The following is a 27,570-nucleotide window of genomic DNA, read 5'->3' on the forward strand; positions in this document are numbered from 1 at the left end:
TGTCCGGATGGAGTGCAAGTGTGTGAACGCGTGACGGGGAGGACACGCGGGGGGGCGGTTCTTGGGTAAAGTGTGGTTCGGTATGGCTGGTGTGCGGGATGGATGGAGGAGGAGGGGGGGTGTGGTTAGGCAGGAGCAGGAGGAGAGGGAGGAGGAGACAGAACAGCTTCAGCACTGCACGGTGGTAGTATTATTATTATTATTATTATTTGGGGGGGGGGGGTGGAAAAGGGAAGCAAAGGAGGAGGCGGGGTTGGATTGGCGTCCATCCGCATCGATTGGGCTTAGCGGAGTCGCCTGCTCAGCTGCCTCACCATCTCCTAGGTACTTACTCTCTATCTATCGATCATCATTCTTCCCCATATCTACGATATACTCTATACAAATCTGTGGACGAGATCTCGCGATCGACATTATTCATCGGCTCTATCCAACTTGCGACCGCGCCGGATGGAACAATCCTTCCCTAGGGTAGGATCGTCTCGACTGAGTTCTGGGAGCGGTCGGAGTCGAAGCTATCGCCAACAACCACCAAGCGACTCCACCTCAACGCTAAAACATACTTTGTCTGGGCCGGTGTTTCCCACACAATGAGGGAAAACCCAGCAGGTGCTGCCCCGATATCCAAGATCATCATGACATTCGGAACCGGCCTCGATATGCAGTCAATGATCCAAATCCACCGGGCTCCAGCCGATCTCAACCTGCTCCGGCGCGCGATCCATGGACCCTGGGTGTCATTATCATCATCATTCTTATCGAGATCCAGTTCCGGTTCTCCTCGCCCCGATGAGGTCATCACCACCCGTTCCCAGAAGAGGCTGACTCCGATCCCGACACCCCTACCGAGCTAGTTCGTCTAGCGAGTAGCTTACTTGGTGGTATACCGAAGAACGTGTCCTGCACGCTTCCCTCATTTCCTGGAGAACCCGCACATATGTTGGGCAGATGACAGATGGCAGACGCATAGCTCCCTTGTGCTACTGCCCCGACCCGTTGAGAACAAGCGCCCCGAGCGAGGAAATATGCAGAGACGGAGAGAGGCCTCGAGCTGCGCGGTGACTTCATCACCGCCGGTGGATCGGTGGAACGCCCCGCTTCGGGGATTTCGCTCTCCCTCAGGCCTATCAGCTGCCGGGCGGCGACAAATCCCCGTCCACCTCCATCCTGGTTGGCTAGTTACTCTGGGTCCCTCTCGACCGCTTGCATCAAGCATTATTATTATTCTGTCGGTGTCGGGGGCTCGATACCCAAGTCGCTGCTTTTCTCGTTGCCTACCTTCCTACACACTCCGACTTCTTGAAGGCACACTTCCCGCTCCCTGAAAAGACGGTTCCAATTGTTAAAATGTAGCCTGGCTCCATGCTGATTCGAACCTCAAATCCAACCGAGAAAAAAAAAAGGCTCCTATGTACTCCTACCTAGCAAAGATCGCAACGCCGCCGCCTGCCTTGCGGAAGGGTCCCTCCGCCCGTGTCGTAACAGCAATAAGAATACGATGCTGAGCCTAGATGCGATAATGGGCCATGTTCTTCTTGATCTCGTCCACAATTTCCACCGCCTCGAGAGCATTCCGTGCCTCGAAGTCATACCGTTTCTGCTCGTTGGCTTCGTTGCCGCGCAGGACTACCACCCGGAAGTTCTTCGGGTGTCGCCGGCTCACTTTGCACCCAACGACATCACTGAAGCTGATCGACCGCGTCTTTGTGTCCGAGGCCGTTTTGCCCGTGTCCGCCGGCATGATATGCATATAGTCGTTGTCAAACGTCAAAATCCGATGGTTGGAGGCCGTGAATGACATGGATTGTTTACGCCAGACGTAGTACCGCCGATAATACCCGCCAGTGAGATCCTGCTTCTGAGTGAGTGGATGCAGCATGCGCTGTCCGCTCTTCTTCCCCTTCTTGCTAGGCGCGCTGTTGCTGTCAATGAGGAGCGGCGCATTCGGGGATGAGCTGCCGGGAGAGCCCGTCAGCGACTGCGGCCCGAAACGCCGGCGCACCAGGTCGAGCTCCGTAATGTTGCCCAACGCCTCCACGGTCCGGTCCAACGGCGCGATCGTGTTGGACCCCATAACTTTGAGTAGATAGTTTCCCTTGTCCAGACCCCATCGCTTGCACACGGAATCCAGGATCTCGGCGATGTAGCTGTCGGTAGACGTGTTGAGGGTGGTCACCTGGGTGGAGGCTTCCACATTGATGAACCGGATCTTCAGCGTTTTCGAAACGCCCAATCGAGGAGTCGCATGGGACGTGGGCACGGCAGGTCGATCAGCGGGCGTAAGTGTGTTGTCGTTCAGCGCTGAAGAGAATGGTTGTCCCAAAATGGGATTCTGACGAGGTGCCTTGTTTGGCGGAACAGGCTGACTTGTCGGGGCCGTCGTTGTCGTAGCAGCCTCTCCACTGTCATCTGGGGGAGGGGCCAGACTGAACATAGGAAATAGTCGCTCGTTGTCTTCAAATTCCGCCTTCGATGCTTCCACAAGCGCGAACTCATCATACTGCTTTCCTCTGGTTCGACGACCAGCGGCCCGATTGTTATTCGAAGTAAAATCAGCTATAGGCGACGTTCGACCCAGCGCAGGAAAATCATATTCGACTTCACCATCTTCCACCATCCGAAGCGTCCACATGTTCACAGTGAGCTTGCTGCGCTCGACAGCCGGTTCACGGCCTTCTTCCGTGTATCGCCAGAGGGCTAGGCCGATAGCTTCAACAACAGTTACTGGCGCTGGTTGCTCGGCAAGTTTTGACTCGCGGGTGATTGGCAGATCAAGTGGCTCGTCAGGGTCGGCGGAGAAAGGCAGATAGAGTTTAATGTTCAGGACATCATTCAAGCCCTTGCCTGATAACACCGCAAATTTTTCGGCAGGGTTGGTCGGCGCTTTCTTGCGCGCGTTAAGCGCCTTCGAGAGCAAACTTACCGGCTGAACAGTACTGATCGGCCGTGGAGGAGGAAGATCTTGTAATTCTGGCGCTGGGACCTTTGGCTTCCTTGGAGATGCAGTCTGCGAGCTCGTGCCATTCTGTAACTTATGCATCAGAGCAATTGGCGACGATGAATCCAAGCTACCAGTAATCCCAACTCCTGCCAGAAGCGACGCAGAACCCGCTGTTGCGTCAAATTCAGATGAGAGGGCCGAGCCGACGGACTCAGCGCCCGAGTCTTCGGCCTGCTCATTGAGCTCTTCAAGGTCCCGAGGGCCTGGGGGCCCATGCCTCTTTCTCGTAGGCTCTATCACCTGGTCGTGGCCAGAGAACTGAATTTGGCGCCTCTTGAAGGCTGATGCATCCAAGTCATTGTCCGAAGATATGTCACTGCTCACAGTGGTCGTTGTATCTCGTCGCGGCCGCTCGTTTATGCTGCTGACGGCAGTTCCTAGCGAGCCAGTACGGTAATGGGTACCGATTGTGGGATGTGACGGGGAAGTCACCATGACCTGCGGACTTTCCTGGCGGTCTGATGAGCGTATGGGAGATGATCCGGCTCTTGTCCGTATTGGCATTTTCATGAACTTGATCTGATTTGCAGCACTGCGGTATGTGAGCATGGGACTTTGTGCAAGGGTTCTCTCAGTCCCTTGACTCATTTAACTCACCTTCGAGCACTGTCTCCGTCATCGTCGCTCTCATCACTCAAGTCACTGCTGTCATCTTCCTCTGCTTCTCGGTGTTTCTGGTGATCGTGCTGCTGTCTTTCCCTTCGATGGACTCGTTTCCCGCGGTTTCGACGCCCAATCAACTCCGTGTTGGTCTTCCCGGTTACCATCCCGCCTTCGTCGTCGTCGGCATCATCCCCGAGTCCGAGTCTCTGCGCATCGCTAGCGTCTCGGGCCACGCCTAGTTGATAATACTCCGAGGCAACGGCAGTTGTCGTGGGAATCGGAGGAGAATAAGTACGCTTGATGTGGGCTGCAGCGCTCTGCGTATTTGGGTTCGTAGAAGCCGAAGACCAGCCAGCCGCGCGGAATCCTGGCGTATTGAGTACGGTGTTGTTCACGTTTATAAGCCTATCGCCTATGCCGTCCTTGATCGTAGACAGATAGGAGGTGCGCAACTGCCAAATCGTAAAACTGGAATTCATTTAGTTGTCGATCCAACACCAGACGGCGCGATCACCGGAGAAGATGAGGGGAACGCGAGGGGCGCGACTTGGGACATACTCTTCATTGTGAAGGAGAGACATCTTCGCAACTGCGGCCAGACCAGAGGTATGTATAAGAAATATAGTGAGACTAGTCGCGACCAAGAATAAGGACCATTTACGCCAGGAGAAGCGATACCGCTATCGGGGTTCGAGTGGGCATGATCTCCGGCCGGTGCAACAAGTGGAATAGATAGATGCGCTGCACTCGAGCGGGCAGCCAAGTAGGAAAAGAGAGTGGGCGCGGATGCCAGGACCAGCCTGTGGTAAGAAATGAGGGATAAGCAGCAACGTACGAAGAAGAAGAAGACGTCCTGCGGCGACGAGGTTGTGGGGATGGAAAGCAAGCAGGCTCAGGCGTCGCGGGAGAAGAGGAGAACCCGTGGCCGATCTCCGCACCGCCGCCATTTCCCGCCCCGACGCTTAGTTAAGGAACTATGCATATGCCCAGTGGATCATCTTTGTCCCTGGTCGAGTGTGTGCCAGCCAAACAAACTACTATCTAGTACTGATGCGGAATGGGTCGCTGGGCGTTCCATCCGGTGGCGTTTGATTTACGAAGCGTGAAGCTGACTCTGAGGCGAGATGCGGGGTATGTACAGAGTCAAAACAGCACACTATCCATCGAAGATTACATTGACAAGGGCCAGCTTCGGATTCTCTTAAACTGCTGGGAAAATAAAAACACCTCTTACAGGTAAAGGTATAAAAACAGACCCAGCAGTCCTCCCAATCCTCTAGCCAACTGATCACTGGTGCAGCTCAGGATAAATCGCGGCACAGGAAAATATCATCCTCCATTGGAAATGGTAACATCACTAGTCCGCTCATCATATAATACATGGACATGATTAGAAGTACTGAACCCTGTCCCTCTCGCGTTGGGGAATCACTTCGCCTTGGGCTTTCGCCCTCGGCCCTTCTTCGGTTTCTCCTCTTCGTCGTCAATAAAATCATCGTTGGCTGCTGCTATCTTCGTCTTCTTCCCTTTGCCAGCGCCGCCCTTCGCGGCAGGTTTCTTGGGCACGCGAACATACTTATCCTTCTTCAAATCAAGCTCTTCTTCGCTCTCATCATTGTTCTTCGACTCGTCTTCGAGGACCTCTTCCTCATCCGATTCCTCAATGGCATCTTCAAGGTCGGGCTTCTCCTTCGGCATTTTCTTCGGAACAGCGACACTGCTAGCCTTGATGAAGGGAAGGGGGTGAGAGCGCTGATTGTAGATCCGCGTGAAGGCTGCTTTGGTCTGTGTTTGCAGCTTGACATTGGATTCATCCATAGGACCCAGCCCAAGCTCCACTAGAGCGTCCCAGTCCTCTCGCGTAAGGAAATAACTGTCCATAAAATCAATAACATCGTCGACGCTATCCTTGCCCTCGACCATTAACCGGCGGACTACCCGGTCCCAGAGGAGCGGCATATACTGTTGTCGGATTTCATCCCGGTCTCCAGACGCACGAAGACGCATGTGGCCCTGGATTTCTTTGGTATAACGCCAAAGCTTGCCTGTCAAAAGGGTTAATGAGGTGCAGGGTAGCTATCAACCAGGGGCACATACCTTGTTTACTGTTCTGCCCCAGCCAACTAGTGAATCCGGGCCGTTCCATCATGTTGCCGTACGCAAAGCTCGCCGGCCGGACAAAACTGAAGACGGCATGAGTAGGCATCAGACTCCATTGCTGCTGGGATCCATGGATCATTCTGTCAACAAGATCACCATCGCTAATGCTCGAAGCCGCATTGTCAGCAAGTTCGAGCTGCTTCAGCTTTTGTTCTCGGCCCTGATACCCGCCAGCTAGAACCGGTTTCGTTTTCAGATAGTTCTCCTGGAGCATCAAAGGACTGAACTCGTGATCATTGAAGTAGAGCTCGATCTTTTCATTCAGAGTAGACTTTGAGCTCGGCGAAAACATTTGTGCACTGAGGATCTTGCCAACGATATCCCACGGCTTTAGGATGATGTGCTTCTCCCATGCTTTGGACATTTCCCGTCCCTTTTCGAAGTTCAGGTTCGTCTGGTCCAATTTCACAGTCGAGAGCATATTGATCACTTGTCGAATATCAGCATTCGTGCCTTCGATTAGGCTGTCCAGAACCTGGGGTGGGATCTTCAAGCCCTCGCGGAAGCAGATTGTCGAAAGTCTGGCCCTGATCTGCTCGGCTGTCGGTCGTCTGAACGGAAGTTCAAATGAGACATGATCGAATGGCTTCATTTTCGGAAGCCTCCGCTCGTTACATATCAGGATCAGCGGGATATGAGTCTTTTTGGCGATTGCTGCTAAAGCGCCTACGCCACCTCTATCACCAGCAGACATTCCGTCAACTTCGTCCATGATGAGAATCAGATTTTTCTTCTCGCTCTCAACCTTCTTGCCGACGCCCGAGAAATAACCTTGAAGGGACGTTGTGTCCAGAACACCAAGAAGGCCGTTTTCCACGAGCTTCTTGCTTCTGGTGTCACTTGCATTTGTCTCAACGACATCGTACCCTTCTAGCTTTGCCACCAAGTGCGCTGCAGTGGTCTTGCCGATCCCAGGAGGCCCGTGGATCATGACAGACCGATAGATTCCTGACCCATCTTTTCCTGGCTTGTTAAAGTTCGCTTTAGCATTTTTGTGCCAGTCGCGGAGCCAGTTCTGTAGCTTCTCGACAATACCTTTGTTGCCGCAAATCATATTAAGCGAGGTCGGCGCATATTTGGTGGTCCATAAACGATCATCAACCTTCGCGCTTTGAGAACTAGGCGGTTGAGAACCTGACGGTGGTTGAGACCCCGAAGTGATATTGTTACGTGTGGCTGCCGCCTTGCGTTTCTCCTCGCGGTCAATCTCAGCTGCCATGGCTCGAATCTTTTCCTCCTCCACTTTTTTCTTCGCTTCATGTTGCTCTGCTGCCTTTCCATCTCCGCCATTGGCTGGAAGTCGCCGGATGAGCTCGAATAGGCCCTCTTCATTAATCGTCTTCAGCTTATGCTGCTTGATCGTTGCAAGTTTTCTAGGCCCAGCGTCTGCTCCCAGAACTACATAGCTAGTCTTTGAACTAGGGGCTCCGATAACTTTGCCTCCATATTTCTTCACCAATATTTGCCCCTCGTCACGGCCGAGCGTGTCCAGGACGCCAGTAAAGACGAAAGAAAGTCCTGCAAGACAATTCTCTGCTCCCACTGGCATTTCAGCGCTTCCAGTTGCAGGGCCGGTCGAGCGCTGTGCTTGAGCAGCGAAATTGAACTTTTTCTTTTCACCAGTGTCTGGCGGAGGCGAGGGCGGCCTGATTGTTGGAATGCTGTCGAATATGTCCTGTATCTCCTTGCTTTCGGTTCGATCGACTTTGGCAGATGCCCTTGGTTTCTTGGGGGTACGAGGAGCAGCCTTTGCCTGCGTGCCCTTCTTGGGACTGCTCTTTGATTCCTGATCCTCATCCTTTTCGAGAACTTCGGATTTCCGCTTCCGCGCTGGTTGAGAGGTGGCGGACTTGGTGGCTCTGGAAGGTCGTTTAGGCAAATCTTCCATGACCACGTCGTCATCGGAATCGGCAACAGGTGCCTGTTTCTTACGCCCCGGTCCCCCGGAGGCGGCACTGGCTGGCTTTACCGCAAGTTCCTCGAAGTCGCTATCACCGTCCTTGTCCTCTTCTTCAACATAATCATCATCACCTTTGCCCGGCTTCTTGTACTCTGTCGCAAAGATGTCATCGTCGCCAAGTTTTTCGTCTTCGACAATAGCTGTGGCCTTTCTGGTGGACGCACGTTGGGGTCTTCTCACGGGTTGCTCGGTGACTGTAGGCTTTTTCGGTTTTGGAGAAGGCTTCGCATCAGTATCGTCGGCGGGAGCGGGCTGGGGTTGCTTGGGTTCTTTGGGAGGTCTGCCCCTCTTCTTGCTGGAAGCAAAGTAGTCCGAAGTAGACGTCGGTTCACCTTTCGATGCCTCTGGCTTTCTGAGAAGCTGTAGTTAGCAAATGACTGCTGGTGAAAAGATCTCAGAGTAGACGTACGGCTTGCTCGGGACCTTTACTTTTGGGCTTGCGGCCTTGGTCGCGACAACTTCCTCATCGTCACTATCATCCACCACCTTTCTGGTCCCTGCACGCTCAAGATCAGTAAAACAGCGCAAATCCAAGTAGAGGACCAGTTGCCATACGCTTCTTCCTCGTGGCAGGCTCCTATGAATGGTACGATGTCAGTAAGTAGAGCGGCGACTGAGAAGAGCATTGGATGCTCATGCGCAACGGGACCACCAACATACCTCCTTCTTTGCGACGGGTTTCGCGGGAGATGCGTTGGAGCCTTGACTAGACTTCCCACCAAAAAAGCTCCGAATATCAGTAGGCATGGCGATGGATACTTAGCAGAGCATGCTCCGGAACGCAAAGGCTTTGTGTGGGATATATAATTGAGTGGACAAGCCCGCACCCACGCACTCCGGACTTATCTACAGGCAGCCAGACGGAGAAACACGACGCGCTTGCCTGGAGCTCCGATGCGATACGTGATTAATTGGCTTACCTAAGGACGCCCGCGTGTGGCACGTGCACGGCACTTGCTTCCCTTTCGGGAAGTGGAATCGGACCTGCAGAGACGCCGATGGCCTGAAAGTCTGCGGTCCATCCCATCGTCGCTCCGTCCAGACCCCCCAAGGCCCGATTGTCACCATTCGCAATGGGTCCGCAGCTGAAGATGTTCTCGGGCCCTCAGATGGCCTTCATCCGGCCCTCCTGTGAGAATCCCGCTCTCCTCTCCGAGAAAACTTTTTTATGTCCTGACCCCAATGCCATACAGTAGGTCTGTCGACGCCTTTCACGGCCCTCCCCCTCTACCGATGCTTCTCGACGACCTCGCCTGCCCTTGATTGGCTTACCCCCAAGTACGCCGAGAGATCCAAGTCCCCCAAGGGTCGTCCCCATGTCGCGACTGGTGGCTCGTCCCGCGGTACCACTGTCGTCTGGGGTGAATATGGCTTGCGGATGAAGGACCACGACCGCCGGTTGCCGGCCTCATCGCTGAAAATCGCCGAGGATACCATCAAGAGACGTCTGAGGGGTATGAACTATACCCTGTACAAGCGAGTGAGCGCCAACATCGGTGTCTACACCAAGGGTAACGAACAGCGTATGGGTAAGGGTAAGGGTAAGTTCGACTACTGGACGGCCAAGGTTGGTGTGAGCAGAATCGTCTTTGAGCTTAGGGGTGATCTGCACGAGAAGATCGCAAGGGAGGCCTTCCGTCTGGCCGGTCACAAGCTGCCTGGTACGTTCCACTTAAAGTGACATTTCCAATATCAACATACGATATTAACTATACAATTTCACCAGGCCTCTGGGAATTCGTGAAGAAGGGCGAACCGCCAGTGGTCGGTCTGACGAAACTCGGCAATGGAGTGACTCTGGAAAGCCTCAAACGCGCACGCAGAAGCCCAGCCCTTGGTACACAGAATCTACCAAACCCCCCGACCTCGACCTCATCCAGTCCCCCTGCTTCCCAATAAATCAAGCGCGCTCCTCCGTTTCAACCCCATCAATCATGTCCATTACCCCCCGGGTTCGGTTCCATTCACACATCGTGACGTCTAAGCCCCGACGCCCGAACCAGGTCCATACCCTTGTTCTCTCCTGATTCTTGCCGCTAGCGCTGCCCCTTCCTCCGGGGTTTTGGGCTTCAGGTCTTGTGTATATTATCATCAGCTTTAGAGACTCTGTTTATTTCCGCTTTATCGCAGGTGTCGATGTCTTCATATGTCATATGCGGAGTTAGGAAAACGAATATATCAAACTGTACCTTACCTTTATCCACAATCCCAGACAACCCCGAAGTAGCCTCCCCTTTCTCAAGTTGTCGTGCTAGGGGCGTATCCCTAAACCGATTCTCGTTTTCTTCTTCATCCCCTTCATCTCCCAACGTCGTCCTCATCTCACTCACTGTATGTTGCGATTGACCTAACCGCATCAGCCCAGCTCCAATCCATCCAATCAAACCCGACAAATCAAACATGAATACAAACATAAATAAAAATAATACATACCACCCAACTGCCCCGTCTGCTTCTCCGGCGTCTCCGTAAACAATCGAATCGACTCATACCTACCAACACCATCCAATTAGCCCAGTATATTCCCCACCTTATTTAGCAACCCAATAAACAAATGAAAAATAAAAGAATAGGAAAGAGAACATACGGGGTACTCTCACCACCCGGCTCAATGTCCATGAGATTGCGGTCAGACATGACGCGATATATGTGTGTGTATGTATGTATGTACGGACAGAAAATATGTTCTTGGGTAGTTGATATGTTACAATAGGATCTGAAGTGTTTGAGAAATGGGAATAGGGAATTGGGGAAGAAATGGATGGAACTGGTGGTGGTGGTGGTGGTGGTGGACCAAGGTATGACGTAGTCTAGGGAACCGCACCTACCAAGGTTCTGGCGACGTCAACCGTAGGTGTGTGTGTTCCTGGCTGTTTTGTGGATAGTGTAGTGGTTGGTTCTGGGGATGGATACGAGGTGTGATGGTGTTTGGGGTTGGGTTTGTTATTGGGTATTTAATGGAAACTGCTGGGTTGGGGGGTAGGGTTTCTGAGATGTTGGTAAGGTGGGTAGGTAGATATGGTTTACTGAAGAGCTAGTTCGGCTACAGTCGCAAAGAATGTCTAGTCTCCCGGTAGTGTACAGTTTTAAGTCATTAGGGATCGTTGGGTATTAGATAGTAGTTTCGTGATTTAGAATTCCATGCCCATCAGATAACTGTGAGGGGTCAGTGATGGGGTCTTGGGATTGACTGTTGGGGGATAGGCGAACCTTTCATAGATGCGCATGAACTTGGCAACGAATGCTTCGAGGTGGAAGATTACTTTCTGCAGAGAATGTTAGTGACTTGTATTGGAAGGCTTGTGGTGAGGGAAAAGCTCTTACGCTGCCTTGCGTTATTCTATGCTCATAGAACGCCGACCATCTGATGACATCGGGTTTGAGAGCGTCATCAACCTTCGTGATGAGCTTGAATGTCAGAGTCTGTGAGATTATTAGCTTTGCTGTCGCTTCTCGTCGGATTGAGGTTTATCGGACCTTGAGGATAGTTGTAGGCGGTATGCAATGTGTCAAAAGATCATATAACCGTGCGCGGACTTGCAACAGGCGAGCTGGTGACCGTTCTGCTAGGATGTCTTCGGCCGTCACTGCAATCAGGGCTTCCCAGTCGGGGGGTGGAATTGGCGTGTTATCCGTAACTTTCTCACTACAGTCAAGTAATGTAAGCATCCGCACGCAAACGCAGTCAAGGTTCATCTTACTTCTGAGCGTAAATGGCCTCGAACATAAGAAGGGCGCGGCGAAGATTGCGCCCACTCTCCCTGGCTATCCTCTGATTCAACCCACTCGCCTCCGGCCAGCCCTCCTTCTTACCGGCGGACTTGAGAACGGAGCAAATATCCTCTTCACTCGGTGCAGCAACCCTGACCAGCAGGGTACGGGATCGGATCGGAGCAATGATATTCGAGGTACTATTCGCCAACAGGATCAACCTCAAGTTCGGACTGTACTTCTCCATAGTCCGTCTCAGCGCTGCCTGAGCATCACGAGTCAGATGATCGGCCTCGTTGATCACGACGACCTTGAAGCGCTGTTTCGCCGCAAGGTCAACCTGCTGAGTCTGCGCAATCTCCTTCAGCAGCTCTTGAACGACCACACGGTCATAATTGCCAACATCTGATGGGGTGATCTCCAAATGATAGACCGAAGACACTATGTTGAACTCAAGCTTCCGGTTGCTTGTTGTTTGGAAAACTCTAGCATCGATCTTGATCTTTTCAACTCCGGATCCGTACAATTCTTTGAGCGTCGCGATTGTGCGTGTTTTCTTGCCGGCACCCGAGGGGCCGTACATAAGCAGATGAGGAAAGTCGCCGCTTTGCGCCTAAAGCATACAAATGTTCGTGAGAAATGTGCCCCGGTAGATATGTGTTTGATCTGCCTCACCAATGATTTCAATCGCGCAGAAAGCTCGGGGTGGTATGAGAGAGCATCAAGCGAGCGAGGCCGCAACTTGTCGACTAGCAAGGCCATTTTGGCGGTTGGATGTGCAGTTTGAGGGGTTCCAAGTCTCTTCTCAGAAGTATGCTTTGCCTTCAGACCCGATCGATAGCATAGCTTCGACCGCAGACGCGTCGGCGTGACGCGCGAGCTTAATTGATGGCCCGTGCGCCATGCTGACTGTGCAGCCCAGTTTAACCAATCAGGTTTCATCGCATTTCATCGCAGATCTACAGCTCGAGATGGTCCAGCAGCCAGGAATTAACATATAAATGTAAATAACTAGATTCTCATATTCTGGCATGCTTTGTTGGGAAACTATTCAAACGCCTAGATAATATACATAGAATTGTAATCCCCCCATTCCATACAAAGCCTCTATATGTACATGCTCTATCTATGATACAAAAAAGGCCAGCGGAGCGCTTGAGGCCATCTGATTGAGCATATTACCATGCTCAATCACTTGGAGAGGAGAAAGGACTTTCGATACTACTCGAGAAGTCGCACAAAAGCGAGACAGGTCTCTGAGACGGTTCGCTCGATATCACGTACCCAGGGGAATACTGGGTTTATAGTTTCCGGGAAACATTTCATTTCGGCCTCGGTGTGCGTCATAAGGGGTTCGGTTGCTTGATTCCTGGTAAGCGGTATAAAGCGATCAATTACGCCATTAGTTGGATGGCAATGGCTTCAGAACACCGTTGTCGTCATATCGCGCCTCTGTTTCGCATTAGCAACTACGGAGCACTTCAATTGTATATCTGGGAGGACTCTTACTGAAGAATGTGTACGAGAGCGTAATCGTGTCAATGCCCTTCATTGCCGGGTCCTTGGCGAAGTCAGGATCAATAAAGAAGAAGACCGGCATGTCAACCGATTCCCCAGCATTCAGCTTCTGCTCGTCGAAGCAGAAGCATTGGATCTTGCTGAAGTATGGAGCAACTTGTCCGGGGGTGACACTGTATGTTGCTACACCAATGATATCCGTCGGGCCCTTGTTCGTCGCTGTAAAGAACGCAAGCGCCGTCTCGCCGGGTAGAACGCGAACTTCACGTTGCTGCGGTGTAAATTTCCAGGGTAGAACGTCCGAAACCGATCCATTGAAAGTAATTCTCAGTCGACGAGAGTCAGTGACCGGGGTTACGCGCGATGCGGTATCGCCATCTCCTTTCTGGTGGGTGGCCACCGGTTGACCGTTCCAGCCGGTTTGTTGACAGATCTATAGAAGTCATGCCGTCAGCTTCTGTTGCCAACTAGTGTTCAAGGCAGGTTAGACGAACCATTTTATACAGAGGGACGGAGCCATAGGCGAGGGCAACAGTTCCGAGAATAAGACTGGCAGTATAGTACCTATGGCTTGTCAGATGCGGGCTGCGGGCAGTATCGTGCTCGGTGCACATACATGGTCGATGCATTTCGCTTTTGCGACTGAGGCGTATTGAAAGGTGCGTTGATATTCTGTTGGCATGAATTGCGAGTGAAGAATCTCCTCCCTGAGTCGACATATCTGGTGTTCATGGAATTGGGCAGGCGAAGGCCTGGGCCCGAAAAGGGAAGCCTACCCCACGAATATATGGGGCGCGAAAACATGATCAATGGTTTATATGTGCTGCGGGGAGATTTGGAGAAATACCATCGAACTCCGCTTGGGATAAGGTCCCTGGTGCACGTGATATGACCACTTTTACAGTATCAGGCAATGCCGGCACGGTATTCTGCCATATATGCTACACCGCCTTACTTACCGCTTGGGCTGTTCCGGTGATAGCCGGCTTTGTCTCTTTTAGGAAATTACTCCATCACCAGAGTAGATATACTCACTCACTACACCTTGATTACATATTTAGAAAGATGAGAAGGGATTGAAGGCTCCATCTCAGTATGAATATTACCATATATTCTGTCGTAATTGCTGTCCATAAGTGTGCAGGAAAATGAACACATCACGGTGACGATATATATCATGGGACCGCTTAATTGTTGCTATAATTATAGGACTTGTACATGGAAATCATTAGGGCCAGTCCAGGCTACTATCCTTTAACTTGGACAGTAGTGAATAGAAAGGAGGAATAATATTACAGGAATATAAATATTTTTGAACACCTTTTCTTGTTGTCAGTAGCCAGTAGTCAGTAACTGTATTCAACACCATCCTGGGATGAGGCCTATCCTGAGCAAACAAGCAATAAGAACTCTTCGATGAAGATGGTTGCATGCAAATAATATTCCACTGCTGTTGAGATAGATATAATTTTGCTTTGTGCGGACGGGAAAGGTTTCCTTCACATAGCTTGATAAGTGAAATATTTGGCGCTGTTACAGATCTCGCTAATATTAGTATACTCAAGGCAATACTCGAGAGCAAGGGACCCAGTTGATACTCGAATATTGGGTAGCCTAAGGTGTCGGCTTGCTGGGCGATACTATCGATGTTCCTTAACCAGACTTGGCTGAGGATGATCCCCCTTACTATAACGGATGTGATGGGCATTTGTTCCTTCTGGACCGCATGCAAAGTGTTGAGTACCTTAAAATAGCTTTGATGAGATTGTCAGTCAGTGGACCCAAATTTAAGGAGGCGATTCCCTAATAACGAGCACGCATGGTGTGCCGGAAAAAGGAAATTGATCAGATAACCTTATCGGCGCGGGAGATTTGCACTTGATTCAGATGGCTAACCTTTGTCCCTGTGGCGTTGATTCCGCAAGAAGAGGATCCACCAAGACCTGTCTAGAATCTAGATTGTTTCAGACTCAACGACTAACGATGGCATAATAATGCAGCTCGGAATTTCTAATGATACCATGTAAAGTTACAGCGAAAGGAAATGAAAGTAATAATAATAATAGACATACAGATAAGACTCGCACTCCGTCACGTCATCAACACGCTTCTACCAATTCGGCCAAATACACCCCGAACCATCTCAGGCTTCTCTTGGAGACAGGTCAAAAGGATGGCGGCGCTGATGGAAAAGGCAATGCGTTCCCGGTATTGATACTAGATAAGCCACAACGGTTAGAAAGTGGTACAACGTTCAACGACGCACAAAAATGGACGACGGAGAGGGCGGCAGGCTGGGTGTGACAAGCCCCGAGTAATGCAGATATTAAATCTCATCGAACCATTCGATCTTACCTGTTTGTCATAGAGTCTCGGCAAAACCGTTGCGGCAGCCCTGGGTGCCACAAACAATGCGATCTCCTGTCGCTTCCTTGCGTTCTCAACAAGTATACTCCAACCGCACATCATACATCCGGCGCCAACACAGAGCCCGGAGTCCCACATCAAGGGAGTTACAGTAGCGCGGCGAAATATCTGGGGTCCGATCCTTGTTCTTGCTAGACAGACCGAGTAGTAGAATAGGCTCACAAATGAAGCGAGAAAAGCAGATGAGCGCAACCCGGCGGATACGGGTTGTCTCAGGGATGCCACGGACTTCATCGACCGGAGGCGAAGGACAACCTGTAGAGGGATGTAGGTCGCACAGGCAAACTTAAACGTTCGGGCAAATCGAGACACGGCATGTTTCTCGCAGCTAGGACCACTGCCCATGTGGACCATCTCGCACGGAATGGGGATGGTCTTGGAAGGGTCTCCCCATTCCATGGGCCAATCGTATTCTTCGCACATTGGCTGAAGAAGGGATGCTTGGCCGGTGTCTTTTCCGTATACAAAGTTTCCTCTTCTAGCACGGCGAAGTGCTTCGACCAGGCGGCCATCCACATTTGCTACTTCTCCGATCCATTTACCATAGGATTTTGGTAGTCTTTCGGGCATGTAGAACCATGCCCACATCACTATCGCTGCACTGGTGGCAAACATTCCCGAATCTGCGAGCTTAGGAGCGACACGCTCTGCTATAGTCCACTGATTTTTGGACTTCCGCCAACGCTTCCACTGTGCCCAACCCGTGAAAACCATCAAATCCGCTGCTCTTGTAAGGCTGAAGAGGGTGAGATCCATGGTCCTACCTGCAAACTGGGGGCGGCTATGCGGCTCCAGACTGAATTTGTCCTGGCCTGCAGCATTATTTGATTCAGTAGTGCCTTGACATTGGCCATAAGCTCCTTGTACTCTAATGGGCCTTCGATTTAGGAGGTTAAAGCCGAACCAAGCAGATAGAAGAGCAGAGACAAGTCGAAGCAGTCGCATAGATGTTGTTGCATTGAATGGACGGAATGTAGAACCCAGCCTACGATGCAGATGCGCAAGGCACCGGAAGAGGAGCAAAGGAAAGACCGTTGACCCCCCTACAAGAAGAGCACAGAACGTTGGAAAAGCATCCGGTCGTATTGTACTTGTCAAGGTACCGGACAACTATAAAGCCAGAGTGAGCTCCCCGTTCCCGTTGGACGCATTCAAGCAGGATTTTAGTTGTATCATACGCACAGCGAAGGCTGCACAGAAGACATGGTGGCTGGATTCAATGGAGTAACATAGACATACCTCTTTGAGTTTCTCCCCCAAGCTCAAGTCATGCCCCCGAAGTCGCCGAAGACAGGTTATTACTTTCGGAGTGGTTGAAGACAAATAGCCAAGTGCATACGCACGTAGTATGCTGTAACCGTCAGTAACTCCATTCGTCTATCTATTCCTGACTGGTTGATTCTACGTCATCGAGGAACAACTGATATCTACTTACGGTTGTAGAACCCGGATACTGCGGGGATGCCGGCGAGCGATGGTGGCAGAGTCCATGGTGTTTTCAAACTCATTTAGGCCATGATCATGTCATTGGATTCTGAACGTCGCAGCCTAAACTATCTGCTCGAGTCAGCGATAGTTGTTTCATGGCGGCAAACCATCAATCGACCAAGGAAGACCATAGGGACGAAGTGGATGATTTGACCACACTCACTGGACTCTGAAGAATGCAGGCATTCAATCGGCCCCAAGACCAGCAACAGAATAGGAAACTAACACAAACACTTGGCTTTTGCGGCCGTTACCCAGAGTGGTACGTGCTCCGTAGTGGGCTGGCCTTTTTGTACATATGTAGGATCGGCGGTGGATCCGTGCGACGAGCTATTAAAAATCGGCCTCGGTCGTTGAGGACACGAGGGGGGAAAGGCCGTTGCCGTTAACCTAAGAGTGGTTCAGGGGTAGAGACTAGGCGGATGGCGGCGATCCCCCGTTAGTTATGCCACGCTCCAAAGTTGGGGTTCACCAGCCAACCGTCAACCGTGCCCGTAGTACTAATTACTATGTAAGTAGTAAGTAGTAGTATTCGGGCCAAGAAAGCATGAACTCCAGTAGATCCAGAGGGAAGGCGACACTGGCGGTCTTGTCTAAGAACGGACATGGACGGATGATCCAGGAAATTAATTCCAGTCAGCAGGGAGGGAGCAAAAAGCAGACCAACGCAGGTGGGAGGAGTCGCGATATATTGGATGGGCACCAAAGAGTCCCCGAGTCCAGTTCTTTCCCCCGGACTGGGAAATTGGTCCGACCGTACGGTGTACTCTCCCCAAACCAAGATTACGGGGCCGTGGCCAACCGGGCCTTGCGGGATGGCGGTATTTCTGGTATTTGGGTTACGTCACGCGACCTCCGCCGGTGCGCCAGATTTTTGCATGTGATTGCCTTAAAGGCCGACGGCTGCCATGCTACGAACGATCCAACTGTTGTGTCTGCTACGATCTATCAGTCTGTCTTGTCTCTCCACCATCGTCCATCCCCGGATCCCGCCGTCAGCCCTCCCCGTCTCTCTGACAGTTTCAATGCGGGGGATGCTTTCTCCATCGCCGTGTGTTTTTGGTGTTCTTGACGCTGTTTCGTATCCTCCACCCCCCGACATTCGCCCGTACTGTTCTGGGAACAGTGACCGTTGAATCAACCCCCTCCGCAGCCTAAGCCATACATCCATACTGCTTCGAATCCTCGGCGATTGGCTTTTGTGGACCCTCGAGACCCAAATTGTTGTCGCTTTCAAACGGGCTAGAGTCTTGTTTATCCGCATGTTCGCTCTTTTTGTCGGCGCTGCTCTCACTCCAGACTAGCACATGCTAGTTCGAGTCTCATTGCGACATCATACGTTTACTTTTATTCCGTCCGTCTGTCACCGCCATCATGGAATTAAACAGGTCGGAGACGCATAATGGCCAGAATAGCCCTCAGCCGGGCCCGTTTGGCTGTACGTCAATCGCTTCATTTCCCGTCGCGGTGTGTTGTCTAATGATGATGGGCTCCAGATTCCTTCCTCTCCCCTATGGACACCCCATACGAACCCGCTCCTGCACCGCCTCCTGGGCCAGCACTGTTGGACGATAATGAATCATCCATGCTCGACAACTTCTTTACCACGATGAACTCCAACCATCTGTCCAGTGACTTTTGGCTTCAGAGTCAATCGAATAAGCCGTTTGGATCCGCCAACTTTGACTGGTCTGATGAACTTCCTCCAACTTTCGAAGGCTCCACAACCTCACTTTCACAACCGGCGCTTTCTCATCGCAGCCTAGAAAAGCCTCTTATGGACATGATGCCCAATCCTCTGGGCACAAACTCGGACATATTTGCGGCTGCCTCCATGCTATACCACAATGGGATGCATGGGTCTGATTTCAACCCCAACTTTGCTCCAAATTCACTTCCCTCCCCCGATATAGATTTCAACACCCTCCGGATGTCCACCCACGCCAAGGTTCAGATGCAGACCAGTCATGTGCCTTCAAAACAGCCGAATATATCCCCCCGTACACGGTTACCCTTGGGTTACCACACGTCAGAGATGCTCTTCGATGTTCGCGAACCGATATCTCCCGAGCAACAATATACAGCAAAGGTCCGTCCACTTCACTGGGGATCCGATGTGAGCTTTGTGGATCAAGGGTATATTGCACCACCCGACCAGCCAGACGAAGAACAGCGGACAAAAGAGTTGCTCGGCCACCTAGTGTGTTTTGAAACTCAAAGCAGTGCCGCAAACACTCGCCCGCCGAGCCCAGTGCGCATCACCGGGAACTATGACGCAGCTTGGGGGGACGCAGATGCGGCGGGGCAACTCAGCAACCTACGGAGAGGATATAAAGATAGCATGGAAGATGTTTGCCAGCCCAAAAAGAAGCAGAGAGTTTTGGTCAAGGAAGAAGAAGACGACGAGAACTCGGACGACGAAAGTCCGAGACAGAGATTAAAAAAATCCAAGGCGTCATCGTCCAGGCGAATGTCACATGACGCCGTCCGGAAACCAAGGCTCTCCCAGGGCCCAAAACCCGCACGAGAGAACTTGACCGAAGAACAAAAGAGGAGTAACCATATTCTTTCCGAACAAAAGCGGAGAAATCTCATCAGACAAGGATTTGAAGATTTATGCACTCTTGTACCCGGTTTAAAAGGTGGCGGGTTCAGCAAGAGCGCAATGCTTACTCAGGCCGCTGACTGGTTGGAGGAGATATTACGTGGTAATGACATCCTCAAAGCACAGCTAGCGGAGTTGAAAGCCATGAATGGCTTGGTGATGCCCCGATAAGCACCCCGACTAATGTGACCACGAATTTGAGTTTATCTATCCTATCATTGGAGAATATGGGCCGAAATTTCCCCCTTTTGTATAGTGGAGCAATCTAGCGGTCTTCTGGCAGGATGCGCATTGTTCGGACGGAATTTCAGGCGTTTCCTGTTCATGGCCATCAGTCTCGTTCTTCCCACCAAGGAAGGCTTGATGCGCCAATTTACCTTGTTGCAGTCATTATTTTCTGCCTGGCCTGTTTCTTTCATCGTTCATACCCATAATACCCGTTTGGCCTGGTCATAATGGTTACATTTCCAAGTACCACAGAAAAGGTGATTGATGCATGCATTCCACTGGGAGGGTCGCTCTTCGTGGTTCCTCATCCACAATCACCGCTCATTGTGGCCTGATTCTTCATTCGATCTGCGCATGGGCTGTGTAGTACCGGATGGCTGCCATTAAGCTAGCAGCAGCGTAGGATGAGTAGGCAAACTCTCACACCTTGATGTCTAGCTCTTTCTTAGCCCATTTGACACTCCCTCTATGTCTGGAGATTCACGAGAGAACCAGTCTCCATCATGGGTTTGTAGCAACTGAGTGGGGCACAATGTATTGAACCGATCTGCATGCATATAATGGAAACGAACAATACCGGCAGCAACTGTTGCATGGGAGCTGCAGAGGACCGACAACTGAGACACTAGAACTTCTCACACATAGCGTTGTGTATAAGCCATTCGAGGGATAGGGCTAAGCTGCGTGCCAAAGGTAGAAGCGATGGGATTTGAAACATCAAGAAAACGTTGAAAAGGGATCTATTCCATCATGTCAGCTGAACTTGGTATTCTGGGTCTGTCATTGATGGGGCTTTGCACCTAGACGGGCTTCTCCTATCTCCTAAGCCGATATAGCCCAGTTTCATGGATACAATGTGCCCATGTGACACTCACGTCTTAGTATAAATGAGTGGTATTTCAAAATATAGAAAATATTGTTCGGTTGTTCGAAGCCCCAGACTGGGATGTAGGCACTAGAGAGTTGTAGATAGGGCCGATAGTCCACTGCCAGGGGCAGCATAGTGGGGTGGTCCCACCCGTCCAAAGAAGATTGTGTGGCTTAGGAATGTAGTGTCGGTCATGTGACCTCCTCAGCAACGGCGCGTTTATTATGACGCTACGTTCGGGCCGCTGGGGCATGTGAGTGAACTGCCTCGCCAGCGATCGGAGCCATATTTCTATTCTCCATTTCCTCTACTCTAAGGCATCAATTAGCTGCTAGCTATAGTTTAAAATGGCTCCTAAGCGGAAGCATTCGAGCAATGAATCCGAGCGAGAGAACAATGCGCGCAATAAGCGCTTTGCTTACCTCAAACCTCAGGTTCGGCAGGTCTCCGAAAGAACTATCAAGTCCAAGTGGTCGACGCTTCCGGAGCCTGTCCAAGAAAAAGTCCGTGATATGTTTCGAGCTATCGAGCGCCCTGTCATTGTACGGCAACAGAATGAGGCAAAACGCATTGAAGCACAGGCAGCCGTCCAGGCTGTCGTGAAGAAGTATAGCCCCTTTGCATCTATGTTCGGAGAAGCAGACTGACATATATCTCTCAATCTTGAAGCCTGGGAAAGCGGCTTCCGCGCATGCCGTTCCCCCCGGTTACGAAAGACTCTGTCTTTGAATACGAGGCGGCGCTCAAGGAACATGTAGGCAGTGGCCAACCACGCTTTCCTCAGGGGTTCAACTGACTTGCGATTGCAGTGCTCCTTGGAGGCTTCTCTAGCCACAATGACCGATAGCATTGATCTTCTGAAGGCTGAGGTCGAAAAGGAAGAAGCCCTGCTTGAACGGGAGAAGAAGCAACTGCAGGAAATGGAGAAAAATGCAAGGCGGGCAGAGGCCGAAAGAAAAAGGCAATCAAAGAACGTAAGATTGGTCTTTATGCCAGGATCCTGTAATTCTTACACTGACGGTCCCTAGGAACATCCCGTACTCCGACAGTTCAGCAGCAATCCGAATGAGCAGGACCAGCAGCAGCTCGAATTTACCCTTGCAGGCGGAAAGGAACCCCTGCCGACGTTCGACGAGGTGGGTTTTGGATCTTTTCTTATCGCAAAATTCTTATACTGACATGAAGCTGTTTAGTTGGAGAATGACCCAGAGGTCTCAAATATACTGAAACAACTGAAGGAGCATCTAAAGTCAATGCAGAATAACACCGCTCCACTCACCGGTTTGACAGACGCAATCGCTAGGTCACATGTAGCCTTAAGTTTGACCTTCATGCCTGAAGACTGAATTTACCGATCAGCTGCATCGACAAAAGCTAAGGACGGGCCTGCTGACAGTTCACTATATGGCACTATGAAGCAGGTAGTTGAACATGCAAGTTCGTATCGTTCTTCAGGGTAGCTTTGACCACATATCCGACTCGGAACAGCAATCGGTCATTTCGACAAGATACCCGTCTGCGTGACCATCCGATGCTATCGGAATGGGCACTGTGTGGATTGTATAGATTGCCCTTGCAGGATGCTCCAAGTTACGCTCGTGGATTGCACAACTGGGTTACTTGACATCGCTTTCCGCATACTCCTACGAGAAAACGCGCTGGTCAGTGTATTTAATTTAGACCGGACTATCTCTCAGGTGACACCGAGGCTTAAAGTGACGACGAGCAACTATACACCAAGTGACTAGATGGGGAGATGGTCTAATGCATATATAACCTCGTGGCCCAGGATGCTTAATCAGGACCGCCCGTAAAACCGTGGCCCTCAATGTGTTTGATATGATAATGAAGTCTGAACCCGAATTTACTCTGTTGTATCTTCTACCAAACAAGCTGATGTAAGAACGTGCGACTTCATATGCTCAGGTTAACCGAGGTACCTCTAACGGGGAGTAACCCTATAAGCCCAAAGCCCAAAGCCCAACGCAACGCGGATAATCATGGGCTGGCATGGTTGCGTTGAGTCGCACATGGTTCAACCGCCCAGATGCTTTTTCCGAGGCTACTAGCCGGGTTGCCGCCGCCGGCCCCAATGCGGAGGAGCCCGGGAAATGAAAGATCCAAGTCCCGCACCAGCGGGGAACTTCGATGAGCCGATCGCATCGCGCGTGCCCGCACATTTTCACGTTACAGATCAGCTTCGCTACACTCGACCTCTCCTGTTCCCGGTCACCAAGGCCTGGTCGAATGTCTGCATCTAGCCATTCTACCTGCCATTTGTGTTCCGATCCACAGCAATAGTGCCAGCAGCGGGCCGGACTCTGCGCAACAGCCTTGCGCCCAGCAATCAATGACGGAGAAAAGTACAGCGCCAGCGGGTACGGGCCCAGACCAGCAATCCAGCAATGGCATCACGGAGAAAATCAAGCCTGATGTGATGGACGAGGAGCGGACTGGGGGAGAGGCCAGCGCCAACGACAACGCGCAGCACACACCGGGCGTCAAGCCTGACAGTGCTGCTGCGGGGGCTCACCCAAGTCCCAAGAAACGTCGCAAAGTCAATCACGGTAAGGCGGTATCTGCCATGCATCCTATCCTACAAGGATCATGGCAGCGTCTCCCCTCCTCTTCCTTGCTGTTGCTTAGACCCCGTTACTAATTAGGGTGCCACGTTTGCAGCATGCGTTTACTGTCGGCGATCGGTAAAGTCCTTCCCTTCAAACATGATCACCTACGCGCCCCTCCTTCAATCTACCCGGATAGAAAACACCCTTGATTCCCATCGGATTCAATCCACAGAGGAATAACTTGCTAACGGAAGAGCATTCGCTCACGTGGCACAGCATATGACTTGCGACTCGGTACGACCTGCCTGAACTTTACTCTCCAGCGCATTCCTGTGAAACACGAAGCGCAAGTTCCTTTCGGAGAAGCTAGCTGCTGACGCATATTACTCTGTCGGAACTCTAGGAGCGACCCTGCACGCGATGTATAAAACGCAACATTGGCCACCTGTGCCATGATGAACCTAGAGAACCTTCGAAACGGTCGCGGAGTGAAAACGATCATTCGGCAGCGGATGACGAGGGTTCGTCTAACAATGAATATTCGACTGTCCAAGGGATGCCTAGAAACGTCGACGTTCCAGATGCTGCCGGTCAGCAAATCCTCCCAGACGGGACCATCGGCCTACCGACCGCCGCTGTGACTGCAGTGCAGCAGCAGCCTGGCAATATTGCTTCTTCCGGGCAGGGTCTCGGCACTCATTCTCAGCAGCGTGAGCTTCAAACCACCTCTTCCAAAGCACCTTGTTAACTTGGGAAATAGTTCTTGGGTACAACGAGTGGCTAGGCGGACAAAGTCAGTTTCAAGACATGCATACGTTTCACCCTTCCTATATGTTCAATGCGCCCGAGGTCACCAACGAATACAACCTTCTTGGTGACTTTCTGAGCAACAGTCTCTTGGATGATGGAGCAGTATACCAGAATGATGACCTGCAGGGGATATACTCAGATCCGACGTTGATTAATTCCATGGCTACGTTGGGCGGTTCTAACCCATCCCTGCTCCAGCAGTCTCAGCAGTCACAATCTCAACCAACTCAACAGACCCAGGGTGAACCAGCCCAAGGTCCTGCCCCTGCAGTGGGAAACGACAAGGCAAGAGAGACGTATTACATGACTGCAGCAGACCCATCTGGTTCTGACCCGCCCGAGGAGCGGATGAACAAGCTTCTTAAAGCAAAATATGACGCTGGTCTACTTCGTCCGTTCAACTATGTGAAAGGGTATGCGAGACTAAATCAGTATATGGAGAGAAACTTGCAACAGGCCTCACGGCAGAAGATCCTTCGACAGTTAGATAAATTTCGGCCAAAGTTCCGGGAGAGAATGCAAAGTCTGACCGATATTGAGCTTATCCTTGTGGAGATGTGGTTCGAACGGAGCCTGATGGAATATGATCGGGTTTTCGCGAGTATGGCTATTCCTGCTTGTTGCTGGAGACGAACTGGTGAAATATTTCGCGGCAACAAAGAGATGGCAGAGTTGATCGGTGTACCAATTGAAATTCTCAGAGACGTAAGTCAATACTCCGTTATATGCTGAGGCCATCGGCTAACATCATTGTCATGCTTAGGGCAAGCTTGCAATCCACGAAATCATCGTGGAAGATCAGCTTGTGAGCTACTGGGAGAAATTTGGAGCCATTGCCTTCGATAGCACCCAAAAGGCGATGCTCACAAGCTGCACTCTGAAAAATCCCAATTCCAACTCATCTGGGGATGGGATTCCCTGTTGCTTCTCGTTTACCATTCGAAGAGATACCCATAACATGTAAGTGCCCTTGCAAAACCTTGTTATGTCACTGTGGTTACATGTTACTGATCAATGTTGATAGTCCATCGCTTATTATTGGAAACTTTCTGCCGTCACAGCGAAAGGCCAAATGATGCCCAATTGTTGCCTTCTTTCTTTTGTTCCTTAGCAAGTACTCGTACGCATTTAACGGCTGATAAGTTACTCTTGATGGGTGGATCTTTGCTTGCAACATGCCTTTTCTTTTTTCCTAGTGCATGTAAGCTTCTTTCAGTGGAGGAGCTTCGAGGTGTTATCTTCATACCCTTAATGTCAACTAATTATACAGGCACTCAAAATGTATCATAAAATCTTCAAGGTGTGACTTCTATTTTCAGGATGGTAGATGCGAGCGGCCAATGCCAGAAATGGACTAGATTGGTCAGGTGAATTCTCTCCTCAAGTAGATTGCTCTAGCCGTTATCCACGAGACAGTAGAGATCAGCTGCCAGATTTACCGCCGTGCGATTCAAGCTATCGGTACTATTGTCAACAATGATATCTCAGGGATTCAAAGCAAAGACAGAGGATATCTTAGGTAGGCAGCTTGCTTACCTGCCCTTTCTTGCCTTCAGAGTGACTACTACTGACGACTGAGAATTGAGCAACAGCTTTCGCAAGCGATCTAGCAAATACGATCTCCAGCGAACCCGGGAAGTCCTGTCTAGATCTAGATGACGAGATCCGAAACCAACTTGATCAAAAATTGGAATATCTCTCTTTGCTAACAGCAAGCCCCTCACCCTTGATCCGTCGCCAACTTGACCAGGAAGGGACAAAGTTATGGAATACCTGCATGCAACTCATGACAATACACAGAGAAAAAGAGCAGCTGGTACTTTTGTGTAAAGGTACATATAGTCCTTTTAGTAAGACTAAGCCGCTGAGTGTGCACAGTGAAGGCCTTTGCATTCGCAATGCTCGAATATGCTGCGCCAAATAATGGTCAAGGCAGGTATCTTGCATATTGTGCATGTGAAATAATTGACATCATGACAGGATGCTGTAGAGCTTTGGAAGTAGCCTTTATAATGGCCACAACTTGCATAGGTATGGCCGGCTTGATCGCTTTTTGTCTCTCTGCACAAAACTATCTAATACATTGGCTGTAGATTGCGGCTGTCTCGATATAAGTCAGAAGATCATCGAAACTGCAGCCTTGCGGCTGGACAGGCTTGAAAGGGTTGAAAGCAATGTCGAAGAATTCAAGCTGCAACAATATACTGTGGAGTATTATATGCTTCGGGTCTACCTGGTAGGGTCCGGTGGCTTTAATGAGTTGGTCAAGCTGACGAGGGGATGTAGTCCTGGTTTCAAAAAAGACTCGACATTGCAGACCATTTATTCTCAAAGATACCGGCATCAAACAATGAGAAGGGCCAAGAACTTGTCATGGATATCTGTTATAAGATCGGTAACTCTGCGCTTTCGCGCAAGCAGTATGATGTTTCTGCGAAGTGGCTAGGAAGGGCATTGAGTGCATGTGAGCTGATTGGCAACGTTGCCCAACCGCCGATTTTATCACTCAGGGATAAAGAGCTGTCGATACTCTATGCTTCTGGTAGGGTGACCGGTGGCTTGATCAAGATATGAGATGCTTATACTGAATAGTTCGGGCCAGCCTTTATCTTGATACAGATGAGTTTAAGGATTACTTTACTCGCATGCTAAATGCTCTGAGAACTGTAATATATTAGTATGAGGTGTTTTCTAGATTGCTAATATTGAATAGCGATACAGTGGCCTGTTTCATACCAAAGTCATCGAGCTCGAGAATCTAAGTAGGGAAGAGCCAAACGGAGATGCCTATCTTCAAGGTTGCTGGATTTATAGCCTGCAATAAATTTCATGATCTAACATGGCTGTTCTTAGTGCTACGGAGTGCTATTGAGTCACCAGAGTTTGACAACTCACATCTTACCATGTCAGTGACCAGCTATGGTAAGTGGGACTGATATTAATCACTTGGATAGAATCCTTTACTACATACAGAAACTACAAGACTTGGCGTGAGTATCCAGTCGCATCACCAATATACCTATCTGATAACGACTTAGTCCCGAAACTTACACTGGAATGCTCAAACAACTTATAGATATAATGACTGTCCTTGGTGACAACAAACCACAAATAGAGCAGGTATTTATCAGATTCGTCCATGGGTTGACAAGGCCAGGACTCTGCGCCGAAACAAGCCTTGACACTATCAAGGAGACAACTGCTAGCTTAAAGAGGCATGACCAAGAATCATTGAGTGAAGAAGCAACAGAGGCATCACTTGCTGTGGGCTAACCTTTGGTTTATACCTACTATTTGAGACTGAAGTTCCTCTAGCTCATCTGGAAACTCGTCAACCAAATGATCTCGGATGGCAATTTATCTGTAGCCAGACAGTGGTGTCTTTTCTTGCTGAAAGAACCAGTTTTCAAGGTTTCTCCTAGCAACAAGGCAAAGCTCTTCAGGTAATTGGCACAACACAATGCACGCATATAAAGTCTAACGAAGAACAGAAAATTCCTCCTATGTACTGAAACTGATGCGACAATATCTCAAGTGACTGAGTTATATGACCTAATGCCCGATGAATGCAGGTCCTGTCCGTCAACATTGTACTTGATGTACAAAATGAGTCTACATAGCAGT

At 50.5% G+C, this 27,570-nt stretch overlaps 11 protein-coding genes across 11 annotated transcripts; 5 read left to right on the forward strand and 6 right to left on the reverse strand.

The window, feature by feature from the left end:
* Nucleotides 1-1,153: 1,153 nt before the first annotated feature.
* BO94DRAFT_33753 (Sin1 family protein) lies at nucleotides 1,154-4,300 on the reverse strand. Its single transcript, XM_025607012.1, has 3 exons — nucleotides 4,163-4,300; nucleotides 3,599-4,072; nucleotides 1,154-3,533 (listed from the first exon to the last, which is right to left on the reverse strand). Exons 1-3 carry the CDS (start codon nucleotides 4,183-4,185, stop codon nucleotides 1,508-1,510), a joined length of 2,523 nt encoding a protein of 840 aa, XP_025468299.1. The 5' UTR covers nucleotides 4,186-4,300; the 3' UTR covers nucleotides 1,154-1,507.
* A 559-nt stretch (nucleotides 4,301-4,859) lies between these two features.
* On the reverse strand, nucleotides 4,860-8,571 carry BO94DRAFT_623405 (replication factor C subunit 1). Its single transcript, XM_025617150.1, has 5 exons — nucleotides 8,385-8,571; nucleotides 8,280-8,301; nucleotides 8,134-8,221; nucleotides 5,702-8,076; nucleotides 4,860-5,649 (listed from the first exon to the last, which is right to left on the reverse strand). The coding sequence occupies exons 1-5, from the start codon at nucleotides 8,469-8,471 to the stop codon at nucleotides 5,033-5,035; spliced, it is 3,189 nt and encodes a 1,062-aa protein (XP_025468300.1). The 5' UTR covers nucleotides 8,472-8,571; the 3' UTR covers nucleotides 4,860-5,032.
* A 226-nt stretch (nucleotides 8,572-8,797) lies between these two features.
* BO94DRAFT_464297 (mitochondrial 54S ribosomal protein uL16m) lies at nucleotides 8,798-9,623 on the forward strand (the record flags this gene model as incomplete). The annotated part of the gene is made up of 3 exons (XM_025608058.1): nucleotides 8,798-8,855; nucleotides 8,921-9,385; nucleotides 9,451-9,623. 3 exons carry the CDS (start codon nucleotides 8,798-8,800, stop codon nucleotides 9,621-9,623), a joined length of 696 nt encoding a protein of 231 aa, XP_025468301.1.
* Nucleotides 9,450-10,392, reverse strand: BO94DRAFT_534153 (uncharacterized protein). Its single transcript, XM_025611476.1, has 4 exons — nucleotides 10,312-10,392; nucleotides 10,158-10,216; nucleotides 9,919-10,071; nucleotides 9,450-9,799 (listed from the first exon to the last, which is right to left on the reverse strand). The coding sequence occupies exons 1-4, from the start codon at nucleotides 10,359-10,361 to the stop codon at nucleotides 9,705-9,707; spliced, it is 357 nt and encodes a 118-aa protein (XP_025468302.1). The 5' UTR covers nucleotides 10,362-10,392; the 3' UTR covers nucleotides 9,450-9,704.
* Nucleotides 10,393-10,784: 392 nt separating this feature from the next.
* On the reverse strand, nucleotides 10,785-12,264 carry BO94DRAFT_534154 (replication factor C subunit 5). Its single transcript, XM_025611477.1, has 6 exons — nucleotides 12,111-12,264; nucleotides 11,426-12,048; nucleotides 11,202-11,370; nucleotides 11,049-11,147; nucleotides 10,935-10,990; nucleotides 10,785-10,880 (listed from the first exon to the last, which is right to left on the reverse strand). The coding sequence occupies exons 1-6, from the start codon at nucleotides 12,195-12,197 to the stop codon at nucleotides 10,856-10,858; spliced, it is 1,059 nt and encodes a 352-aa protein (XP_025468303.1). The 5' UTR covers nucleotides 12,198-12,264; the 3' UTR covers nucleotides 10,785-10,855.
* Nucleotides 12,265-12,461: 197 nt separating this feature from the next.
* BO94DRAFT_490247 (cytochrome c oxidase assembly protein) lies at nucleotides 12,462-13,801 on the reverse strand. Its single transcript, XM_025609115.1, has 4 exons — nucleotides 13,570-13,801; nucleotides 13,448-13,517; nucleotides 12,945-13,386; nucleotides 12,462-12,887 (listed from the first exon to the last, which is right to left on the reverse strand). Exons 1-4 carry the CDS (start codon nucleotides 13,755-13,757, stop codon nucleotides 12,838-12,840), a joined length of 750 nt encoding a protein of 249 aa, XP_025468304.1. The 5' UTR covers nucleotides 13,758-13,801; the 3' UTR covers nucleotides 12,462-12,837.
* Nucleotides 13,802-14,917: 1,116 nt separating this feature from the next.
* BO94DRAFT_33933 (uncharacterized protein) lies at nucleotides 14,918-17,143 on the reverse strand. Its single transcript, XM_025607024.1, has 5 exons — nucleotides 17,101-17,143; nucleotides 16,816-16,937; nucleotides 16,620-16,731; nucleotides 15,309-16,490; nucleotides 14,918-15,170 (listed from the first exon to the last, which is right to left on the reverse strand). The coding sequence occupies exons 2-5, from the start codon at nucleotides 16,869-16,871 to the stop codon at nucleotides 15,045-15,047; spliced, it is 1,476 nt and encodes a 491-aa protein (XP_025468305.1). The 5' UTR covers nucleotides 16,872-16,937; nucleotides 17,101-17,143; the 3' UTR covers nucleotides 14,918-15,044.
* Nucleotides 17,144-18,091: 948 nt separating this feature from the next.
* On the forward strand, nucleotides 18,092-19,666 carry BO94DRAFT_33952 (basic helix-loop-helix domain-containing protein). The gene is made up of 2 exons (XM_025607028.1): nucleotides 18,092-18,306; nucleotides 18,365-19,666. The coding sequence occupies exons 1-2, from the start codon at nucleotides 18,243-18,245 to the stop codon at nucleotides 19,642-19,644; spliced, it is 1,344 nt and encodes a 447-aa protein (XP_025468306.1). The 5' UTR covers nucleotides 18,092-18,242; the 3' UTR covers nucleotides 19,645-19,666.
* Nucleotides 19,667-20,916: 1,250 nt separating this feature from the next.
* BO94DRAFT_463745 (uncharacterized protein) lies at nucleotides 20,917-21,915 on the forward strand (the record flags this gene model as incomplete). Its single annotated transcript, XM_025608034.1, has 5 exons — nucleotides 20,917-21,176; nucleotides 21,239-21,323; nucleotides 21,379-21,543; nucleotides 21,598-21,705; nucleotides 21,763-21,915. The coding sequence occupies 5 exons, from the start codon at nucleotides 20,917-20,919 to the stop codon at nucleotides 21,913-21,915; spliced, it is 771 nt and encodes a 256-aa protein (XP_025468307.1).
* A 789-nt stretch (nucleotides 21,916-22,704) lies between these two features.
* Nucleotides 22,705-25,281, forward strand: acuM (gluconeogenesis transcription factor RDS2). Its single transcript, XM_025609898.1, has 7 exons — nucleotides 22,705-23,136; nucleotides 23,249-23,271; nucleotides 23,413-23,430; nucleotides 23,540-23,846; nucleotides 23,897-24,651; nucleotides 24,710-24,906; nucleotides 24,971-25,281. The coding sequence occupies exons 1-7, from the start codon at nucleotides 22,920-22,922 to the stop codon at nucleotides 25,020-25,022; spliced, it is 1,569 nt and encodes a 522-aa protein (XP_025468308.1). The 5' UTR covers nucleotides 22,705-22,919; the 3' UTR covers nucleotides 25,023-25,281.
* Nucleotides 25,282-25,422: 141 nt separating this feature from the next.
* BO94DRAFT_555764 (uncharacterized protein) lies at nucleotides 25,423-26,770 on the forward strand (the record flags this gene model as incomplete). The annotated part of the gene is made up of 8 exons (XM_025613822.1): nucleotides 25,423-25,465; nucleotides 25,539-25,778; nucleotides 25,816-25,882; nucleotides 25,937-25,977; nucleotides 26,040-26,182; nucleotides 26,233-26,410; nucleotides 26,539-26,612; nucleotides 26,660-26,770. 8 exons carry the CDS (start codon nucleotides 25,423-25,425, stop codon nucleotides 26,768-26,770), a joined length of 897 nt encoding a protein of 298 aa, XP_025468309.1.
* Between the last annotated feature and the right edge of the window lie 800 nt (nucleotides 26,771-27,570).

This window comes from Aspergillus sclerotioniger (assembly GCF_003184525.1).
Source record: "Aspergillus sclerotioniger CBS 115572 chromosome Unknown BO94scaffold_11, whole genome shotgun sequence".
Lineage (NCBI taxonomy): Eukaryota > Fungi > Ascomycota > Eurotiomycetes > Eurotiales > Aspergillaceae > Aspergillus > Aspergillus sclerotioniger.